An 11,432-nucleotide genomic window follows, 5' to 3' on the forward strand; every position below is an offset into this window, starting at 1 on the left:
GATTACCGCTCCTCCACTTTCAGAGGATATAGTGAAATTAACAAATATGAAAAAAAGTTACTTACTCTAGTACAGAAAATTGTTGGTTTTGAAATGCTTGATGAAACGAAATAGTTTTTAAAAAAGCACATGAAAATGTCCAGGGACAGTTAGCAAATGAAGGAAAAGGTTTAAACTTCCGTAATAACTATGATTATAGTACACTGAGTGATCTCGTTTCTATTGTTTTTCCTGTTTTTCTTCTCTTTTTCCATCTGTATGCATAATATCAGGGTGTGGTCATAAATATATAAAGCATATTACATATTGGAGTTTCTGCAGTTATGAAAGCCTTACATTTCCAGTTCTCTTCTGTCCTGGAATCAGCAGAACATAGCTGAATCAAGATCATTGACTTGTCGCATACAGCTGTATACATTTTGTGATAAACTACATGATGCTCTCTCTATACGTTATAAACTGGGCTACTTAAATGCATACTCATGACTGTGTTTCATGTTTGTCAGCTAAGAAGCAGGCAGTCACCCTTCTGTCCCCAAACTTGATAATCCTTTTCTATTCTTGAAATGCTTGGAGACAAAAACGGTGAGGTGTCTTGTCTCAGTGCACAATTCAACTTAATTCAGTTCAAAACTACCTTATTGATCTCAAAGGGAAATTAAATGTAACTCATGATCCAAGGCTCTTCAAAGAGTTATTGTAGATGCCTAAATATGTGTTCTAAAGAAGCCTGAAGAATACATGCTATTATTGGATAACAGTCTCATGAAGAGAATGGTCAGGGTTGTCCATAACTTTCTTGATTTTATGAAGAATCCTTTGCATCTTCATCTTCAGAACAGACCCAGCCTTCTTTAGTAGGCTGCAGAGCCTAACAACCCAAACCACCTTCAGGTTAACGTCTTCATACTGAATCACCTTGTCAAGTGTACAGATAAGTTTAATTAAACTGTTGGAATGTTTAAAGTCTTGCATTTACAACCTATAAAAGACATACTTCATGTTTTTTATACAAATTTGTCCTAAACATTTTCTACACAATTACATGCAATTCAAAAAATAATTTATTACAAAAAGTAACTTAATATAAAATCTTTAATTGGGTTTAGAAGTACAAAAAAGGATAAAATGCACATATAAAACAAGCTTTCACTTGACTTCCAGGATTTCTGCAGAGAAAATTTAAAACAAGACGTAAAAACTAAATCCCAAGCGGCAAATGCTAGGCATCTGGGTTTATCAGGTTGCCAAAATAAGCAGTTACAGTCTTAAGCTTGTTGTTAAGGAAGTTCTGCTCCACTTCGACTTTCCCTCCTGGACCTGCCAAAGAGGCGACCTGTGATCAAGGAGACATGGATGAAAATATTAGAAATTTTTCAGCTCATTCAAGCTGTTGCTACATGTAGGTGAAGTATGGTGTGAAAATAGTCTTAAAATATCTGTGCATGTGTAAAAACATTTGTGCATGTGTAAAAGAATTTGTGCGCATGTAATAATATCTGTGCGTGTGTAATACTGAATTTGTAAACCAGGCTTTGATCTCCGATTATAATGAGACATGGAGTAATTATAAATGATTTCAGATTACGTTTTATATGTCTGGTATTTTGATACTCTGCCCTCCTCATATGTTTCTGTTAGCGAGAGCTAATGTTTATGTCAGCTATGCTACTTTAGCTCTTCGCAGCTAAAATGTTTTTTCTTTTTTTTGCAAGCCACTCTGCTTTACATGAAAATATTTGTTTTAACATTGGAATTTTCACACCAACTGTAGGTCCCACAGTTAGTGTGCCCTATCCCCTCTTTCATTATTGAGAGGGGATAGGTCAGAATATTATTTTATTGTTATTAAAACATATTTGCTCCCAATCTCCATTTCAGGGGCAGATGTGGAGCAGGTTCAATCTTACAAGTACTTTGGTGTTACCTTAGACTGGAAGCTACAGTGGACTACAAACACTGATGTGCTGTACAAAAAGGCCATGAGCAGACTATTTTTACGGAAGCTCAGGTCCTTTAACATCTGCAGTAGGATGCTCTTCATGTTCTATCAGTCATCAGTGGCTAGTTCCATCTTCAGTGCAGTGGTGTGCTGGGGTGCTGCAATGAAGGTGAAAAACTCAAACAGACTCAACAAACTGATAAGAAAGGTTGAGTCAATTGTAGGGATCAAGCTGTTTTCAGTAAATTGTTGAATAGTTTATTTGAGTTGTGACTTGAAACCCATCTGGATAAATCTTGGGCCTTTTTAATTGAAAATGATGTGATTGTGAAATTGTAGGCATTTATGCCCATTATTCTGAAGTTGAAAGGTGTGTTTCTATAGTTGAAACCAGAAGTTGACAAACTTAAAAAGAATGCAGCACCTTCAAGCATCTGAATGTGCTGATGCAGATGGTGCAGATCCACAGTTTGACTTTAACATCACAGGTCCACCTCCAATTAACTTATGTGTCAGTTAACTTAACAGACTTCTCCCAAGCTGTTACATCATCATCTAGGATTCTCTAATTGTTTAGAGAGACAGTGATCATTGTATAAATTTTTACTTTTTAAGACATTAATTTTATTTTTTTACCCATTCCTTCTCCCATTATTGTGGAATTTGGCAAAAAAATAATTTTGGTAATTCTAAAACAAGAGAAATTTGATCTGATTAACTTCAGACAGTGAGAAAAAAAATGTCTCTGTTAAGTGTATGTGAATTTCTAATTTTAACTATATGTACAAAAAGAAAGGCTTCATCCGATGCAGAACTGATTTGTCCCACAGTATTTGTAAGATAATAAAAGGTTTTATGCACTTACTTTGTCTCTTCCCATAAAATGTGTTATTACTGATGAACACAATTTTTATGAATTAGAAAAAGATACGTAAAAAAGTCCCACCCCTTCACATGTGGTATCATTGAAAAGCCCTAAATGTCCTCTTCAGATACCAAAAGGAATTAATTCAGTAGAATGCAGGGGGTGGGAGATATTCAAGTTTAGAAATGTCCTCTACAGAGGACAAAAATGAACTACTGGTAGTCAGGAGGATAAACTCTAAGCATTTGAGACAATGTATGCAATATTTCTGTGTAAGAAGGCAGCTTATTTTTATATTAAATTCTGTAATGCATTGCATAAGCACATAAGGAAAACATATACCTGATTCATATCTGCATTGCGAGGCAGGAAATACACAATATTTTCTGTTATCCGTTTGGCTTGGCTGAAGATCCTGAAGGTATTACTGGTTAAGGATGAAAACAAATCTTTATCAATAAGATGATTTATTCAGTTCTTTGAGACAAAGCTGACAATTTTCACCGACAGGAATGTCTATTATGAATTCTGATGTTTGTTAATTCTATTATGTTTTTTATCATGTAAAAACTGAACTGTCTTATTGCTGAAATGTGCTATAAAAACAAACTTTACTTCACTTAAAAATATTCTCTTTAGGAATTTATATGGACTAAAATTTATTTAATGTGTTAAACAGTAAAAGAGTTTAGCCACAGCTTTTGGTACACTCTTCAAGCAAGTGAATAAATACAACAATTCAACTGGCATCACTTTAAAGGATATCCATCAGGTTCCATCATGGTCTGAATGTCAAACACATCCGAATTCAAATAGTCCGGTCCGCCCCATGGTGGGGACAGGAAGACTACGTCACCACGCAGAGTGGGCGCCAACTGAAGGAAGTCTCCTTGAAGGAAGTCAATTCGGTCAACAACGTTGTAGACCACAGAATTGTGCCGAGCCATGGCCAGTCGCTCTGCATCTATATCAATTGCCAAGACTAGAAAAGCCACAGAGCATAATAATTAAAAAACAAAATAATAAATTAAAATGAAAAAAAAAATCAACTCAGCACTTGCACAATGTAGGGGCAATTTTGTCTTGTAGAGAGGGTTGACGTAACAACACCGGGAACAAACTACATATTCTGTATTCATAGGGGAGTTCAAAGTGTTCAACAGAAGAATTGCTAAACCCAATGTTTTCCTTTTCATATTCTCCAGAATGTAAAGTTCCCTCCACTGGGATGTGAAATCAAGAGAGCACAAAATAAATAGTAAGCTCACCTCTCTTTCCAGTGAGTGCAAACTGAATGGCATTTCCTCCCACACCACAGAAAGCATCGATAACCACCTGGGAGTCAGCAAAGCTCTGTTCCACCCTGAGGGCAATGTGCTCAGCAATCTTCTCTGGTGTCACAGAAAACCAGCCCTCTGCAACACGGAGTAAACATCCAGAATGAACACAGAGGGTGGAGACCACCTGATAGGGAAGAAACGTCCAGAACTGTGCAGCTCGTAGTAGCATGTTAAAGTAGTTAAAATTCAAAGGATACAGAGCTCGAATGTGGGTTCATAACATGCATGGAGTTTAGACCCGAACCATGAGAACATAGCAATTTGACAAATTGTTGTGTTGCACCAAATCTTTTTTCCAGCCTGGTACCTGCTTTTTCGAGAGACAGCAAGCTAAATCGTGGCAGTGGGAGTGAAGTGGCACCTCCGGTGACACCTGCCGCAACTTGCCATGACCTGCCAGTGGACCTGCCACAGTTTTTACGACATGCCACAACCTTTCACAGCTGCCGGCAGCTTTATAACGGCAGCTTCTAGCTTTGGTGACATATGCTACAGCTACTCTGTCAGATTGAATATTAAGGATTTTATTTAGAAAAACAACAAAATGGATATGCTACACCTTAGTAGCAGCAGCTTCCAGCTTCACTGACGCCACGGGCTTCGCAATGGTGAAATTGGTTTCTGATTGCAGATTCTGATTTGGGAAATGCTTAAAGGGCAATTCCAACTAATATTTCACTACATTCAGCATCTTTAATCTAGTCTACTAAAAAACTGCAACACCAAGACTCTTCAAACCTCGACAAGTTTATTCCTAACTAATGACAGCATATCTAAACCCATGTTTGGGATTTGTGAAACCTTTATTTGATTTGTGAAACTTCAATAAAGGTTAAATTCCACCACTTTTTATGCATCTGGACCACACTAGAACTGCTTTAATTCCAGATCCACAACACACAGACACTTCAAACCCAGACTACATTTTTTTGCTCTAATAGTAAAATATTTAAAACCACCTCATCATGACACCATATGAGAAGACAACAGTCAATGATGCAGCTCTCTGGGGTTCTGTTCCCTTTTCCTGCATGCAATCCCTTTCAGTTTTACCTGTCCTTATTAACTTGTGCAAAAAGACCATTTGCCCAACAAACACATTTTTAAAAAGAAACCTGCTGTTTAAAAGTCCACTAGTCAGAACAAAGATAGGTAGAAATGGGTGAGGAGAAGCAGGGTCTGAAATAATGAAACATATTAGCATAAAGAAAAAGGAAAGATTTGTAAATTATCTTCAATAAAATGTAAAGTAAATATTTGTGTTTTTAGGAAGCAGTTTTTAACATTACATTTTTAGATGTAATTCAGGCATCCATAAATGAACCGGAAAACACAAAAGCCCTAGCCAGGGATGAGGCAGTGGAAAAAAATTGAACATGACCAAATAGAGGAGATGTAAGAAAATTAAAGTGACTGAATCAATATGAGAATAAAAAAACCCATCATATATAAAACACAGAAAAAATAATTTAACTGAATCTCTTTTTTGAAGTGAGAGAGAAGAGCTTCTCATGAAACTACAAGCAGAATTAGAGATGCATTCAAATCTCTGAAATCAAACAAAAGCTGTGAAATAAAAATATTTACAAGTTTGAAGTTTGGCATTTTGTAATGGTTTTAACTGTGACTTGTCATACTAACAAACACTTGCCTATTTTGACTTTTTTTTTTATTCTGCTCAAATTTTTTAGCCAGAGAAACAGAATAATCTAGTCCAATTTTGAAGTGTCTAGGTGTTGTAGTTTCGGAACTGGAGCAACACTAGAGTAATCCAGGTGTAAAAGAAGTGGTGAAATCAACCTTTATTGAAATTTCACAAATCAAAGGTTTCACAAATCCCAAACTTGGTTTTAATTATTTTGCTGCTAGTTGAGAATAATCTAGTCCAGATTTGAAGAGAGCTGGTGTTGTAGTTTTTTAACTAGAGTAGATTAAAGAAGCTCAATGTAGTAAAAAAAAATAGTTGGAATCGCCCTTCAGGCATTTCCCGAATTGGAAGCTGCAATCAGAAACCAACTACAGGACATAAAAATGAGCAATGAACATCATAAAAACAAAAGTGGTATTTTATACATAGCTGTATGTCTGTACAACTTACAAGTAATTTTGTTTTGTCTTTAATTTATACATCAGTAATTTATAATTGTGTATGTCTGAATGGTAAGAAAATGTGTTTGTATACATATAAAGTAACATGTCCGCTTTAAGTCATTCCTTCTTTGTATGTAACTGCCACATTGGTATGCCTGTGTTTTTCATCTGCATTTATGTGCTATAAGCTATAACATCTGATTACTTTTCCAACGGAACAGAAGAAGGGGAACATGGCTGAAACGATGAAGGGAACCGTCAGCAACGTGAACAGCAACAATTCCTGGATGAATCTCCTTCAGGAGGAAGGAGCTACCAGCACTGAGATGGCAGAGCTCAATGGAGAAGAGTTGAGACAAACAGAAGAAAAATAAACACTGTTGTGCTCTCAATGAACAAAGTCTCTTTTTATCAGTGTCACATTATTATTGATACTGTAGATAATACAGTCCTAATCCAATCCTCCCAAAAATGTGGAGAGCCTTAGACACAGTGAATTACATTTTACATATTATATATGCATTTCATTGACACTTGCCTTTGGGATTTTATAATGCTTTCTAAAAGTAAACACATACATTATTAAGCAAATCTAACATTTTGACATTACTCTTAGGGCTGCTATTAACAAGAACACAAAATGCAAGTTATGTTTGTTAATTTCTACTTTGTACAATATAATTCTATCCACTAACTGTTTAGCTGTCTTCTTGGCAAATGTTCAATGTAAGAAAGTGAGAAAATGTGTCCAAAACCTGTAACCATGACTGGATTCTGTTTTGTTGTTGTTCTTTGAAGATTATTAGTTAAAACTTTTATGCTCCCAGTCGACTCTTAGTGACCAACAAGTGAAAACATCAAAGGTTGATCAAAACTAGAACCAAACAGATCAGTATCATTTTCAGTATAAATTGAACATCATATGAATCATAATTAAACATATCAACTAGTTAAAAACAACAGATTGTTAATGCACTTTAACAGTAAGAACATCAGGCTCAGCCACATTTTTTTTAATTAGCAAATGCTTTTATCAGCGCATTGAGCTCATGTTAGCCCTGCTCCTTAAAGGTGAAGGTCTCTGGACATCCTGAAGGTAAACACTGACTGGCAGTCAGGAAGATTGGCACTGATTAGACATCCTACAACTCAGAGGACTGCAGAAATAACCACACTGATGGTCTGCGGCCACAATTTACCAACATCTAAAACATACTGGAATATATTATGAATGTGCGGCGCCAACATAGAACAATTCACAAATCACAAGCAGGCTATAAAAATAAATCGGCTCTCTCTTCTTTTGTCTCGGAAAAAATAACTCAAGTCTCAAGTCAACATCCTTGTACCAAAAAGCTGTTGATATGATGTGGGCTGAATATTTGGCTACTGTTTGCAAAAGGAATGGTAGAGTTCTGGACCATTTTTTAAATAATCAACATAAATGTAATAGTGCTGAGGTCAGAGCTTTGGGAGGCCATTTTATTCATGCTTTCAAAACCAGTCTCAATGTGTTTTTATGATAAATGTTTTGTTGGAAAGTTAGAACCTGGGCCCAGCTTTGAACTGTCTGGGAAATTGGCTAGGATGCTCTAGAACACCAAAGAACGCAGATGAACTCACGCCTATGATAAACTGGAAGATGATGAGCCACTGTGAAGCAGTATATCACCATGACTGAGAGCCTGGTACCTAGGCAGGAAGCGTCAGCTTCCGAACTGATCTCTTTCTGAGATTAACATTTTCTCATGTAGACCAGTCTTTTCAGGCCAGACTTCAGGAGTAAAGTTTTAGAGGAGACAAAAAATGACATTGTTTTGAGGAGCTTAGGCCTAAATGGAATGACCAACTGTCAGGCAAATTGGTAGTAACATCATACTGAGGGTCTGTTTGGTCATACTGATGAGTTGCTGACAGAGAATGGAGAATGGAAAACCTTTAAATGATCTATCTATGCTAAGGCATAATCAATAATCTGCTAAATAATAAAAAACTAGACAACTGGGTGTTCTCACAGGACAGAGATTCCAACACCCCATTGAAACTGGTTTTTGACATGAGCTAGATGTGTAAACTAACCTCGGTCCAACCTAATCCCTTCGTCATAGCGGGAAAACAGGCGGTAGCGTTGAGCCCAGTATTTGGCAAGCTCAGGATCTGCTGCCATCTCTGCTGGGACCTTCGGCTTCTTTCTTCTTTTATGGTTTTTATTTGGCTTCTTCACATGTTTTACAATCTGTCCTATGTAGACATACAAGATTAATTATTACACTGAATCAGCATGTATTCAATTAATCTGCATTCAATTAGAAAATGTACAGTATTTCAAGATTAATTTTACTGCTGAACAACTGCAGCACTTTCAGTCAATCCAAGATGTTTTTAAACTTTAAAACTATTTAAGGAAGCAAAAGTGAGATCTAGGTATTCTGAGGAAAATGTTAATGTGATGAAATTTATGAAATTTAGTTTTCTAGTAACTTGTTAACTCAAGTTACTTTCTCAAGTAACTGGTTAACTCAAATTTTTCAAATAAATATTTCAGATATTAGAAAAAATAAAAAATAAACCAAGGATCAAAATAAATACAGTTTTTTTTAGGGTCTCGGTTTGAGTGTTGGTTTCAGGTTTTGAGTTGATCAGTCTTCTGTACATAGTCTCATATTAAGTCACAGTTTCATGAACTTTGTAACTAACAGCCATCTTGACAGGCAGTTTATATGGAGTATTTTTTTTATTTGTTGTTGTTAAGGCTCTATAGCTGTTAAGTTTTGCTGGGTTGCAGATGTGAAACCCAGATGTGTGAAATTCAAATGCTCCTTGCCCCCAAATGCCCTTTTGGTCAATTTTTATTTTTTTGGTATTATTATTTCCTAAGCTCTCTTCTGACCCTGAATTACCAAGATAGATATAATGTATATAATAAAAGTGTGTCATTAATGGAGGGGAAAAAACTCAATCCAGACTTTAAGTTTAGGGTGTGGTTTGCAGAGTATGCAGTTCATTTCCCCCCCAATTATTCATTGATTAAATAAATAAATAAATAAATAAACCTCAGTTAAGTAATATAAAATTGTAATCAAAATGTTTGGAATTGTAATGATTTCTTTTTAAAAAACATGTTTTGTTTAAAAATCTTTTTTTTTAATTAAATAACTAATTTTTGTCTCGTGAACTTAAAAAGTTATTTGCCAAACAAACTTTTATTTGCACACATCAGAAATATTTTGTTGTGATTTTAGGCCCTGCCCATGATATCATGTGAGAATCACAAGCAAAACTTTGAGCCACAAACAAAAACTTAGAATAGCAAGAAAAGATTTCTGACATGTGCAAATAAGTTTGTTTTGCAAATAATTTTTTCACGTCATGAGACACAAATGTGTTATTTTAATTTTTAAAAAAAGTTTTTTAAGCAAAACTCAGTAGGCTTTTCTCATGGTGACATGCATTAACAATTCAATATTTGCTTTTGTTTTTTGTTTCTTTTTTCTGAAGTTCCACATTAAAGTTTGATGCAGCTCTGCTTTCCTGAACGGACCATCTTCATCTCCACTGCAGCAAACAGGCAGCTTTTTTATAGATTACAGTCCATTAAAAGGTAGCACTGTGGCCTTGTTTATATTTTAATAGTGTAATTCTGTAAAGACAAAATATGTCTGGTGGCCTAGCTCTGATTCACATATCTTGCTAAATTGCGGGTTTGAATATTGCAATACTTTCCTATAACAAANTTATATGGAGTATTTTTTATTTGTTGTTAAGGCTCTATAGCTGTTAAGTTTTGCTGGGTTGCAGATGTGAAACCCAGATGTGTGAAATTCAAATGGGGATCATAAAGAGGATTTCTCAGTGAAGGTGGACACTTTTTTCCTCTGCTCCCTCCCTGCCCATGTCTGGCCTGCTTGCTCTGTTTTTGTCCTGGCTTTTTCTAGATTTTTGGAGCCTTTCTTTGCACAACCTCCAAATCTACAAATTATGGATCTGGTCAACCGATCTCTCAATGCAAATGATCAAATTTTCAATGAGAATTCTGGGCACAGGAGAGCCCTCTTGTCCTGCGGGGACACACCTGGTGGGATTCACCCAAGATTTATTTAGGATAACAGGATTTCTGCTGGTTGGAGCTTGTGGATACCTGGCTTATCGACCAATTTGTGACGGACTTGACTGAACAAGCCCTACACACATCATGACATCAGGCATGTGCAGAGGAGGGGAGCTGGTGGTGCTTGAGCGCTTGCCCCTTTTGCTCCTTGCCCCCAAATACCCTTTTGGTCAATTTTTATTTTTTTGGTATTATTTCCTAAGCTCTCTTCTGACCCTGAATTACCAAGATAGATATAATGTATATAATAAAAGTGTGTCATTAACAGAGGGGAAAAAACTCAATCCAGACTTTAAGTTTAGGGTCTGGTTTGCAGAGTATGCAGTTCATTTCCCCCCCAATTATTCATTGATTAAATAAATAAATAAGTAAATAAATAAATAAATTAAATAAATAAATAAACCTCAGTTAAGTAATATAAAATTGTAATCAAAATGTTTGGAATTGTAATGATTTCTTTTTAAAAAAACATGTTTTGTTTAAAAATCTTTTTTTTTTAAATTAAATAACAAATTTTTGTCTCGTGAACTTAAAAAGTTATTTGCCAAACAAACTTTTATTTGCACACATCAGAAATATTTTGTTGTGATTTGGGCCCTGCCCATGACATCATGTGAGAATCACAAGCAAAACTTTGAGTCACAAACAAAAACTTAGAATAGCAAGAAAAGATTTATGACATGTGCAAATAAGTTTGTTTTGCAAATAATTTTTTCACGTCATGAGACACAAATGTGTTATTTTAATTAAAAAAAAGTTTTTTAAGCAAAACTCAGTAGGCTTTTCTCATGGTGACATGCATTAACAATTCAATATTTGCTTCTTTTTTTTTTTTCCTTTTTCTGCAGTTCCACATTAAAGTTTGATGCAGCTCTGCTTTCCTGAACGGACCTTCTTCATCTCCACTGCAGCAAACAGGCAGCTTTTTTTATAGATTAAAGTCCACTGAAAGGTAGCATTGTGGCCTTGTTTATATTTTAATATATTTTATTTCTGTAAAGACAAAATATGTCTGGTGGCCTAGCTCTGATTCACATATCTTGCTAAATTGCGGGTTTGAATATTGCAATACTTTCCTATAACAAA

At 35.5% G+C, this 11,432-nt stretch overlaps 1 protein-coding gene across 1 annotated transcript in view; it reads right to left on the minus strand.

Annotated features, from left to right (window-relative positions):
• Window positions 1-925: 925 nt before the first annotated feature.
• The window catches only part of tgs1 (trimethylguanosine synthase 1), a 52,335-nt gene continuing 41,828 nt past the window's right edge, over window positions 926-11,432 (minus strand). Inside the window, exons 6-9 of the mRNA XM_007542491.2 lie at window positions 4,076-4,222; window positions 3,573-3,789; window positions 3,150-3,228; window positions 926-1,336 (exon numbers count right to left, since the gene is read on the minus strand). Of these exons, the coding sequence (XP_007542553.1) occupies window positions 1,223-1,336; window positions 3,150-3,228; window positions 3,573-3,789; window positions 4,076-4,222 (557 nt within the window). The 3' untranslated portion in view covers window positions 926-1,222. The remainder of the gene's footprint in view (window positions 1,337-3,149; window positions 3,229-3,572; window positions 3,790-4,075; window positions 4,223-11,432) is intronic.

This window comes from Poecilia formosa, unplaced genomic scaffold (assembly GCF_000485575.1).
Source record: "Poecilia formosa unplaced genomic scaffold, Poecilia_formosa-5.1.2 Scaffold700, whole genome shotgun sequence".
Lineage (NCBI taxonomy): Eukaryota > Metazoa > Chordata > Actinopteri > Cyprinodontiformes > Poeciliidae > Poecilia > Poecilia formosa.